A 12,568-nucleotide genomic window follows, 5' to 3' on the forward strand; every position below is an offset into this window, starting at 1 on the left:
TATGATCTCGAGCCCAGGAGAAGCGTTGCAGGCGATGCCGAAAAGTTCAAGGCAGATTTCCTTCCGCAAGAAAATGGTAACCTGCTTAGCAACCTTCCTTCAATGCTAGATTACTATGGAACAAATTTGACAGTCCTAAGGATTTATGAACTATAGAGGATAAACTTATAGAAGAGATAAGTCATAGAAGGGTTTTGGAAGCGTAATCTACGTATGCCTGTGTCATTATTTCGACTTTTGTTATAAGTTTATTTATCCTATATAAATAAAAATTTGTAGTTTTATGTCTTAATAGTCAGGTCTATTATAGTCGAATTTCAACTCCTTTGAATTTTAAAACATTGTGCGCTAATTATTTCATTGTTTTACGTTATCGAACAGAAATAACCGTAATCACAACGTGGTGATAGCAGTCAGATCTTGAACAGAAATTTTGTTGCTATTGAATTACAATTAACAAGCATAAGCATCTCTTACCTCTAAATAGTATATCTCGGGTATTACGCTCTGATAGATGTTCCATCAGTTGCGGAGCGGTATACATCATTTGGTTAAAGCAGCGGGAAAATGTTAGCTGCTTCTTAAAATTTGCAGACTTACATAAATTTTAATAGCATTATGTGCATTTTTGAATGACGTTGCTAAGTTAGAATGTGCCGTAGACGAGAAGGAGATTGCACTCAGGGTCGTCAGACCAGTTTGCTAAACGTGTTAAACCACATATGGACTTAGTTTCCTCCTCATCTTTTTGGCCCCCATTAGAGCGACTGGACCCCTCTTTGGTGCCTACCCATATTGATAATTCATATTCTAAACATTTCGTCAAAACGTTCTGACAACACCGATACATTCTGCGAAATTATTTTCTGCTTACTTTGGTGCAGGGAGTTTCCTGAACCATAAACACACTAACACAAAATTTTCATAAATTCATATTAACACACAACAAGAGCCTCTGGAGTTGGACTTCAGTTTTAATCGCAGTATACGTTTTTGTAGGAGAATTACCTTTTTTTGCACAGGTCTTAGTATGCTCGCGGAATAGCTAATTGAGACATTTTCCGGAAGAAAGGCTCATAAGACGAAATGTTTATTTGATATAGGGCTGTTTAAATACTTACTATTAATATATTTGAATAACAACCCGACTTTAATATACGATTACAAGGGAGTAAATCTTTCTATAATACTAGATTTTTGAAATATGTTTTTAATGTCAAAAATTAAGTTTCTGATAAACATTTATAAGCCCTTTTCCCATAAGTCAGTGTGAGTAGGTTATAATGAGCAGACATTTCTTTCATCAAAAGTTATTTTAAAGCTTATAACACTTTAAAATATAACAGTAACATTATCTGTAATAATATATAAGCTGACAAAACCCTCAGAAAGGTACAAGAATAGAATAGTAGTAAGTACATTCACGACAAAATTCAACCATAGAAATAAAATACCATTGTCTTGTCCTGTGGTCCATACATTACGATCGACAGTTTCTGTGGTATAGTTTGTAGTTACTGGAGAACACTTTGTCTCTCTTCTTCTTCTTCTTCTTCTTCTTCTCCTTCTTCCTGCCCTGCATGGATGTCTATTTTCTAAATAACGACTGGCTGCTGCTGAATATCTTCAAGTATATTGTGTAGCCATGAACTACTTTCATCATCCACTTAAAAAAAATCCCTGATATCTTTCCTTTTTCTAGCGTCACTGGATTATGCGCCAGGCCAAATGCCGATGCTCCAAGTAAGCTGACCTGCACATAAGTACTCGCTACATTAAACTCTGCTGAACTCACACGGACCAAGAAAACGTTACCAGTATCTCTAGTTTTGAGATAATGAAACAAAACCTGGGTATAAATTCTACCTAAACCACTGATTAATTTTAAACGATTTCCCGAAAAAGGGGATTTAGTCGAATTAGGTGGTACTGAGGGAATTGCATTAGAAAATGAGACTCTAAATTTAGTACACTAGTTTTGCTATTTGGGAAGCCAAGTAACTGACGACGAAAGAAGCACAGAGGGTGTAAAATGATTATTGACAATAGGAAGAAAAAAAATTGTTAACATGAATATGAATTCAGATTTTAGGAAATCTTTCTGAAGGTATTCGTCTGGAGAGCAGTGCTAAATGGAACTGAATGGTAGACGATCAACAGTACAGGCAAGAAGAGAATAGACGATTTTGAAATGTGGTTTACTCACTCGCATCCTTGTACTGTCGTCGAATGACTCCATAGGTAGAGGCTGAAATATACTAATTGTTAGCATAGCAATATGTCCTGACTCTGACCGCAGGGTCAGGTTAGTTTAGTTAAAGGAAACGCAGAGGGAGCGTCATGAAGAGCGATAAATACTTAGTCCTACGATAGCAAAATTTCTGCATTAACATAATATTATTGATTCCCATTCCTACTGAATTTTCAAATGGAACAAGGGAAAAGCGACTGCCATTGCGACGTATACGCATTAAAATCTTTGACTTATTCTCCTTATTCTAAATATCTAAATAGCACTTCGAAACCCACGAAATAATTACAAAAGCTGCAGAGTAAAAATTCGATCTGGAAACAACCCATAGATTGTGGCTAAGCTATGTCTCTCCGATATCCTTTCTTCCAGGAGTGTTAGTCACGAACATTTCGCGAGAGCTGTGAAGTCTGGAAGGTGAGAGATGAGGTACTGGCGGAAGTAGCCTAAAGCTTTATGGTACATGAAGTTCGGAACCCAAATATCAATCTTCCTGAGCACTTTCAGCTAGTTCCCAAAAAGTGTCGAGAAAATCGACTTTGAAAACTTCTAAACATCTGTAATATAAAGCGGTGTTGCTCAATCCACGGATCGCGATCGACAACTCGCGCGTGATTACTGTAGGAGTAGTTCTTTCAAAATCTTTGTCAGAAATCTATTTAAATGAGCTGTTTTTTGTAGAATACCAGTTTGTTGACAATGTGTCTTTCGCACTGTATTTTAGGCCGTAAATCCAACAACACTGTCTGCGTCTCTTTTGCCGCCATCTGTATGTTTCACAGCTTCCACGATGGAGGAAATTAACTCGATTTCAAAATAACATTTCTTTAAAGTCTGAATACAATGAAGATGACTTTTGGGAATCGGTGAGTGTAAAAACCTATATTACCATTGTAAAATTCGCATCGCATTTTCGTTTTTTAGATCAACTTATCTAAGCGAGACAAAGTTTTCAGCGATGGAAATAGTGTAGAAATAAAGTGGCTGAGCCTCATCTTTCATAGAGTGTTAAGGCTGGCTCGAAGTATTCACCGGATTATAATAGACTTGCCAATGATATGCAAAGCAAGTATCTAAATTTTTTTCAGCATTTATGGGGTGTATACTTTACTTTCTTTCACTTGTGTATCTGATGGAGAGGAAATTACCTTTTATGTAATTAAAATTGCTAATTGGGGCTACGGTTTAGTTTTGTGTTTAAACTCTTACGAATTTTTAAGTCAGTAGCTCTCTAAATGTGCTGAATTCCATATAGCAGATATCAAGCCTAAAAAGGTTGAGCACCCCTGATCTAAAGCGAGATCAGTTTTTCCGACAGGTCGCGTGGCTCTGTGGCCTCGTTGGTGGCTTTAGCTCCGTTCATCTACATCTACATCTACTACTACATGAATACTCTGCAAATCACACTTAACTGACTGGCGGAGTGTTTCTTCGAACCACCTTAACAATATTCTCTATTATTCCAATCCCGAAAAGCGCGCAGAAAAAACGAACACCTATATCTTTCCGTACGAGCTCTGATTTCACTGTGATGATCGGTACTCCCTCTGTAGGTCGACGTCAACAAAATACTTTCGCATTAGTAGGAGAAAGCTGGAGACTGAAAATTTCGTGAGACGATTCCACCGAAACGAGAAATGCCTTTGTTTTAACGACGTCCACCCCAAATCCTGTATCATGTCAGTGACACTCTCTTCCCTATTTACCGATAATACAAAACGTGCTGCTCTTCTTTGAACTTTCTCGATCTACTCAGTTAATCTTGTCTGTTAACGATCACAAACCGCCCAGAAGACTCCAAAAGAGGGCGGACAAGCGTAATGTAGACAGCCTCTTTAGTAGATTTTTCCCAATTGTAATTCCTCGGTATTTAGTTGGATTTACGGCGTTTAGATTTCACTGACTTATCGTGTAACCAAAGTTTAACGGATTCCTTTTAGCACTCATGTGGACGAACTCACACTCTTCATTATTTAGCGTCAGTTGCCAATTTACGCCCCATACAGATATCTTTTGTAAATCGTTTTGCAATTTGTTTTGATTTTCTGATGACTTTACTAGACGATAAACGACAGCATCATCTGCAAACAAACTGAGACGGTTGCTCCGACTGTCTCCCAAATCGTCTACATAGATAAGAAACAGCAGAGGGCCTATGACACTACCTTAGGAAACAACAGAAATCACTGCGAACTGTGACCTATCTGACAGGAAACCACGAATCCATTCACATAACTGAGACGATATTCCATAAGCACGCAGTTTCACTACAAGCCGCTTGTGTGGTACAGTGTCAAAAGTCTTCTGGAAATATAGAAATACAGAATCAGTTTGAAATACCTTTCAATAGCATGTGATGTGTGAGTGAAGATGTAGTTGTGTTTCACAAGAACAAAGTATTTTAAATCCGTGTAGACTGTGTGTCAATAGACCGTTCTCTTCGAGATAGTTCATAATGTTCGAACGCAGTATATGTTCCATAATACTGCTGCATATCGACGTTAATGATATGAGCCTGTAATTTAATGGATTACTTCTACTAGCCTTTTTGAATGTCGGTGTGACCTGTGCAACTTTACACTCTTTGGGTGCCGATATTTCGTCAAGAGAGCAGTTGTATGTGACAGTTAAGTATGGAGGTATTGCATCAGCATACTCTGAAAGAAACGTAATTCCCGGCTGCAGTAATTTTTTTAAACAAAATGATTGCCTTCATGAAGTGTAAAATACATAAGAATCAAAAACGTAATTTATAATGTTCCTTTTTTAATTTAAACAATCTTTATTAGCAGTCTTTTATAAAGTGTCGGTAATTAATGCTTTATATTTGCAACAAAACTGAATTTTTGTGTGCGATATGTAATTAGAAACATATAAATGTGCATATTTCATAAAAATCAAAATTAGATATATGTTAATGAGCATATGTCTTGTGAATTTTATTTTTAAATGACATAGGTATTCGAACTCAACAGAATAAGAACCGAAAAGAATAACGAGCGAAACGAGACTCAATTCAGCTATTACCAGTATCGAGCGTTACTGTTTTCTTTTCATCTTAATGTATTTTACACCTCACGTAAATACTCGTAGAACTTGCACCATTGCCAAAAAAATTGATTCGGTCAGGAAACGAAACCAGGAACCCTACATGGCAGCCGAGCATTCTACCACAGGGACACGTTGCTTGTCGATAAAATCGAACCTATGAATATTTTAGAGTATTAAAGACGCTTGGAAAACTTCAAAGACGACATTCTCGAGAATTTTTAAGAGTTGCGTCGAAGTGCTTTGGTTGATTGACGTTTGGACTCTGAACTTCACGTACCGTAAGTACAAAAAATTGCAAAAACCCGATTACCTCGTGGTCTCCTAGTCAGCTGGTAGAGTATCCGTTCGCGACAGGCCAAGGCCTTGGATTCGAGTCCCAGTCCGGCACACAATTTTAATCTACCAGGAAAATTCAGTTATAAAAGCTGTTTCGAAAACATAAAATTTTTCCTGGGTAGTGCTTTCAGGGGAACGTCGCCTCTCTTACTGATGATCATGTGTTCCTCCTCAAGCGGTCTGTAACAAAACCAGCTCTGTAAATTGATAATTTCACACTTACTATTGTCACTGACGATTCGCACGAAACAAAGTGGGCAGAAGGACTAACTGCTGAAACATTTGGACCGAAGTTCATTTCCAACGACAACAATAGTCATTATACAATGTCTTTAGTCTCAAACATTTTCCGCTACTCTCACGGATTAATCGCATGAAATAAGGTGAAAAGAAATGCTATAGGATCAAAAACACGATGATCGCTGACATATCATGTGCCTAACTGTAGTCACAGGATCCAGCTCCAATGTATAAACAATAGGATTGTTAAAATCTATTCGAGAGGAATTGTTAAAGAGATGGAGTCGCAAGATTATTTTATTATAAGCTAATCCTTAGATGGAGCACCTACATGAGTATTTTGTAAGTGGCCTATCTCGATAATGTCGTGTGAATTATCATAAATCTTCCTCACATCTTCCACACGGCTTCCTGTAGCTGTTTGGTAATTGAACAAGCAGGCATATATGAGATGATGGATATCAAAACTATTTGCCATAATTTTAGCGCGTTGTCCCATAGTCTTGCAGTGTAAAACCACTCAGTGTTTCGTACCTGCCGATAAAACCATTTCTCCAGTTTGGCAGCTAAGACGAGCACTTAATCGCAAAAGCAACAATAGTTTAATCTGAGAAGTCTAGCGCAGCTGGCCACCATTTTGAAGAAGGGTGACTCAAGAAAATTAAGTCTATGTGTGTGGTGGTATCCCAGACTGCCGTGTTGTGGGAAGTGTTCGGCTGATTTTCTTCCTCATTTTTTTTCTTGTCTTGTAAGAGCGTTTTAATGACCTCATTATCGACGGGAAATTTTGTCAGACAAAAGACTCATGACGCAAACTATTAAAGAAGAAATGAGTAGTCAGACTCACAATACCTGAAATATGCAGAAAGAAATGCACCGACAGACGATTAAAGAATGACTCAGAATTTTTACTGGGTACCGAGTACATGAATAGACTAATTTGGGATCACTCCATCAAACAGACACATAAAATTCCACTTAAAAATAACTGATTGCAACGAGGCACAAACAGACTTTTCCGTAAGCGCTGATCGCATCAGACATGTGTTTATCAATATTTGCTTGGACTGATATCTTCTAAAAACTACAAGAACGAAATTGTAAAAACCTGCCGAATCATCAGAGAAAATTCGGGTGACTAACCTGTAACCACATCCCTCTACCCTCCCTTTCCCCCTTCCCACCTCCCATGGATGGAATTTGTGTGCCCTATTTGTTTGCGTTTAGTAATATTCATCTGAAAGAGTAAGAACGTTTTCGAAATGTTTGCCAATCGTGTAACTGAAGCAGGATGCGGCTACCAGCCCGGTATTCTCCTAGTCGGATGCGGGAAACCGCCTAAAAACCACATCCAGTCTGGCTGGTACACCGACCCTCCTTGTTATCCGCCGAGCTGATTCGATCCGGGACCGAAGCGCCATCCCTATTCCCGGAATCGGGGTGCTTACGTGCGACTACCCGGGCGGCTCAAAATTGTGATTTACTAAGCTTTAAAACGCATTAGAGAAGTGACAGATTTCTCATATCAAGGAACACAAGAGGCCAGAAACAAGGGAGACATCAGACATATACTGAACCTGAGGATAGAAAGCTTTCTTCGCTGGATGAACTTATTGGCATACAGCTACCCTCGAAGAAATTACTGGAGGTGTGCACCAGCTGCACTTCATTTTAAGGGAGCGAAACGTGAACCGAATGGGGGCCGGTTATAAGGAGAACTAAAGCATCTGAAATATGTTGCTGGAAAATGATGTTAAAATTTGAATACACCATACCGTATGCAATGGAACGGTAGTAGAAACGATAGATGATAGAAGACGTCTGTGGTAAATCTTTGCCAGCAAAGGAAAAATTTAGCAGCGGTGGTAGAAGTAGTAGTAGTGGTAGTAGTACATTCGTAATGGAAGGAGAAGGCAAAAATTAGAGTACGTGGAATATGTGTTTGATATAACAGGTAAGTGTAGATGAAATGAATTCAGTTAAACTACAGACAGATGAAAATAAAAAAGATCTAATTTCCGGGAAGTCGCAAGTAAAAGGATAAAGTGTGAAGGGCAGTCTTTGTGTTTAGCTTTCTCGAAGTTATAGCAAATTTTCATATGATAAACGGAAGGTTGCTGTTGTTGTCTTTAGTTCGAAAACTGAAAACTGCTTTGACGGAGCTCTCCACAGTAGTCTATCCTGTCCAAATCTACTCTTTTTTGCATATCAGGTGCGTTCTACATCGGTTTGAACCTGCTTATTGCATTCAAGTCGTCTTCTCCTCTACAACTTTTACTCATTAAACTTCCCTCCATTGTCAAATTATATATTCTTTGAGGCCCCAGGACGTGTCCTATCAAACTATTCCTGCATTGAGTCAAGTTGTGCGGCAAGACTGTGTTCTCCCTAATTCGATTCAGTTAGTTAATCGATGTAACCATCCAATCTGCGACATTCTTATGTAACACCACTTTTAAAAACCTCCAATCCTGTTGTCTGTACTGGTTATGGTCCACGTTTCACGTTCATATAAGGTCACACTCCAGAAAAATAGATTCAGGGAAGACTTTAGAAGACCTTCGCTTATATATGACATCAATAACTTTTTATTTTTTTCAGAACCGATTCTTATTGCTTGCACTTTATATCCTTTTCTTCTGACCGTTGTCAGCTACTTTGCCAACCAAACAGGATAAACTGTCTACTATTTTTACTGTCAAATTTCCTATGTAATTCCTTCAGCACCACCAGTTTAATTCGACTACGCTCTGCTACCATTGTTTTACTTTTGTTGATGCTCGTTACAACCTCTTTTTGAGACACTATCCATTCTGTTCAACTGATGTTTCAAGTCCCTTAATATGCCATTAGCAAACCTCGAACTTTTTAGGCAGATAACACTGGTATGCCTAGGATGAATACTAACCATCGAAGGTGACATTATATTGCAACTTTAGTCTCATGTTAAAGATGTAGCACAATCGAAAGTTTGCAATGAGGAAAAAAATCAATGAAAGTAAGAGCAGATCGTTATTCACCTCTCATTGTGGCTCCGAGGATAAATACGGCGAGTGTGACGATGGTGGAGCGGACGAAGGATGGAAGGCGGCTCCAGATCTTCTCCATGGGCGCGTTGTACTTCTCCATCCAGGTGACCGCCATGGGGTCGAAGAACTTGCGGGGCTGGTCGGCGGCATTCTCGACGGTCACGGTCTTTGCTGCCCCGTTGGACACTCCTTTGGCTGCCCCATTGGACACTCCCTTGGCTGCCCCATTGGACACTCCCTTGGCTGCCCCGTTGGCGATGCCGCGGCCCCTCTTGCTCGCCCCCATGTCCGCTGAAAGAGCGCCGAAGCACGGCCGGCCACTCCTTTATACACAACAGATGCGGCCGCTCCGTGCCCGCCTTATCGCCACTCAAATTACTCTGCAAAACAGTGTTATCATTCACATATGATAAAGTGCCACTGCCCGTAGGCATTCACTGGCGAATCACGTAAGCCAATAACCTATTAGAATTCCTTTCTCCGTTCACAACGACCTCGTACTTAAAGCCTAATCAGCCAATAGAAGGTTGTCGGCTTTCGCATCTGGCATATGTACTTTGTAAGCTTTTGTGCTGTAACAGCGCTTGTTATTGATTGACAAAGAGCGTTGGTATCTGACAATCAAACTTTTTTTGAGTATTCAGTCTTCTGGAATGTTTGATACGACTCGCTCCGAATTTCATTCCTGCGGCAGCTTCTTCGTCTTCAATTGTTTGTTGGATATCCCCATTCTCTGCCTTTCCCTACAGTTTTTGCGCTCTAGAAATCCCTCTAGCACTACGGAAGTTATTCCCTGATGTCTTAACACACGCCCTATCATCCTGTTTCTTCTTCTTGTCAGTGTTTTCCATATTTTCTGTACCGTGCCTTGCGCGCCTTAGAAACATCTCGCCGCATTCCAGGCGGTTTGTCAGTCTTACGCTCCCTGGCGGTTGTTATGCGCTACCTCACTCGTGCAACGGACAGGAGTAAGAGAACTTCTCTCTCGGAACTTGCTTCACTACGGAACCAGCCGGTAGTATTGGCCGCCTCGTGCGGTCTTGATCATTTTCCTCATTGTGTCGCCGAGGCAGCAGTGCTGTATTTAGATGCTCAGGTGACAGTAATGATATCACGACGTTATGTGGAGACTAGTGCACTTGGGTACCATTCAGTATTCTTCTTACTAGGTACGATCAACTAAGCGTTTGTTCAAGTCTCGAGTCATGCTTCTCAGCTTCCGATGTTTGAAGTTTTCTCTTGGACTTTTATTGTCTGTTTATGCCCTCTGCCACAAGAGTTTGTTTAGCCAAGAACGTTATGCATTGGCGGTGCAGTAAGCTGCTGAAAGTGTTGCGTTTCCGGGTTCCGCTTAATAGGTCAGGAGTCCATTACACACAGAAAGCTGCTACATGGATAGCGGGGGCTGCGTGGAAGGGATTGGGCGGTTTTTTTTAGGTTATAGGGTCTCAGGAAACCACAGAAAGGGCGTTCGTCTAAAAGGGGGCAGGTAAAGCACAGTAATGTAGTCGTAGAAACGATCGATATTGTAGTTGTAAATTGTCGTAGCTGTGTTGAGACAGTACCAGAGCTCCAAGCCCTAATAGAAAGCACTGAAGCTCAAATAGTTATAGGTATGGAAAGCTGGCTAAAGCCGGAAATAAGTTCAGCCGAAATTTTTTCAAACGACCTAACAGTGTTCAGAAAGGATAGATTAAATACAGTTGGTGGTGGAGTATTTATTGCTGTCAGAAGTAGTTTACCTTGTAGTGAAATTGAAGTAGATAGCTCCTGCGTAATAGTATGGATAGAGATTATACTTGACAATCAGACTAAACTATTGATTGGATCGTTTTACCGACCCGACCCCCCCCCCCCCCCTACTCAGAAGATATAGTTGCTGAACAGTTCAAACAAAACTTCAGTCTCTTTTCAAATAGGTACCCCACTCATACAATTATAGTTGGTGGTGACTTCAATGTACCCTCGATATGCTGGAAAAATTATACGTTTAAAGTCGACGGCAGGCATAAAACGTCATCCGCAATTGTACTGAATGCTTTCTCGGAAAATTATTTTGAACAATTAGCTCACGAGCCCACTCGAAGCGTAAATGTTTTGCGAAAGCATAAAAATGGTTCAAATGGCTCTGAGCACTATGGGACTTAACATCTGAGGTTATCAGTCCCCTAGAACTTAGAACTACTTAAACCTAACTAACCCATGGACATCACACACATCCATGCCCGAGGCAGGATTCGAACCTGCGACTGTAGCGATCGCGCGATTTCAGACTGAAGCGCCTGGAAGCGCTCGGCCACACCGGCCGGCGCGAAAGCATACTTGACCTCTTAGCAACAAATAATCATGGACAAATAGGGAGTATCATGACCAAGACAGGGATTACCGACCACACGGCAGTTGCTGCTAGGCTGAATACCATAACACCTACAACCATCAAAAAGAAACGCAAAGTACATCTGTTTAAAAAAGCTGATACAAGTGCTCTTAACGACTTTTTAAGAGACAGTCTCCATTCCTTCCAATCTGATCACGTAAGCGTAGTAAAGATGTGGAATGTTTTCAAAGAGATAGTATCGACGGCATTTGAGAGATATATACCACATAAATTAATCAGTGGTTGTTGCGATCTCCCATGTACACAAAAAGGGTCAGATCGCTGTTGCAGAAGCAACGAAAAAAGCATGCCAAATATAAAACAACGCAAAATCCCCAAGATTGGCAAATTTTTGCAGAAGTTCGTAATATAGCGCGTACTTCAATGCGAGATGCTTTTAATAATTTCCACAACGAAACTCTGTGTCGGAACCTGGCAGAAAACCCAAAGAGATTCTGGTCATACATAAAGCACACCAGTGGCAAGATACAATCAATACCTTCACTGCACGATAACAACGGTGAAGTCACTAATGACAGTGCCACTAAACACGGTTTTCCGAAACTCCTTCACCAAAGAAGACGAAGTAAATATTCCTGAATTCCAATCAAGAACAACTGCCAAGATGAGAAACATAGAAGTAGATATCGTCTGTGTAACAAAGCAGCTTAAATCGCTTAATAAAGGCAAGGCCTCCGGTCCAGATTGTATACCAGTCAGGTTCCTTTCAGAGTATACTGATGCAAGAGCTCTATATTTAGCAATTATATACAACCGCTCGCTCATGGAAAGTTCCGTACCTAAAGACAGCAAAAATGCTCAAGTCACACCAATACCCAAAAAGGGAAATAGGAGTAATCTGCTAAATTACAAGCCCATATCACTAACATAGATTTGCAGTAGGGTTTTGGAACATATACTGTGTTCTAACATTATGAATTACCTCGAAGAAAACGATTTATTGACTATTAATCAGCACGAGTTCAGAAAACATCTTTCTTGTGAAACACAACTAGCTCTTTATACTCATGAAGTAATGAGTGCTATCGACAGGGAATGCCAAATTGATTCCATATTTTTAGATTCCCAGAAGGCTTTCGACGCCGTTCCTCGCAAGCGTCTTCTAACGAAACTACGTGCGTATGGAATATCGCCTGAGTTGTGCGACTAGATTCGTGATTTCCTGTCAGAAAGGTCACAGTTCGTAGTAATAAACGGAAAATCATCGAGTAAAACAGTAGTAATATCTAGCGTTCCCCAAGAAAGTGTTATAGGTCCTTTATT

At 40.1% G+C, this 12,568-nt stretch overlaps 1 protein-coding gene across 1 annotated transcript in view; it reads right to left on the reverse strand.

Moving 5' to 3' along the window:
* Positions 1-9,237, reverse strand: part of LOC126260481 (lathosterol oxidase-like) — a 127,358-nt gene extending 118,121 nt beyond the window's left edge. Inside the window, exon 1 of the mRNA XM_049957808.1 lies at positions 8,899-9,237. Within this exon, the coding sequence (XP_049813765.1) occupies positions 8,899-9,193 (295 nt within the window). The 5' untranslated portion in view covers positions 9,194-9,237. The remainder of the gene's footprint in view (positions 1-8,898) is intronic.
* Positions 9,238-12,568: the final 3,331 nt, after the last annotated feature.

This window comes from Schistocerca nitens, chromosome 5 (assembly GCF_023898315.1).
Source record: "Schistocerca nitens isolate TAMUIC-IGC-003100 chromosome 5, iqSchNite1.1, whole genome shotgun sequence".
Lineage (NCBI taxonomy): Eukaryota > Metazoa > Arthropoda > Insecta > Orthoptera > Acrididae > Schistocerca > Schistocerca nitens.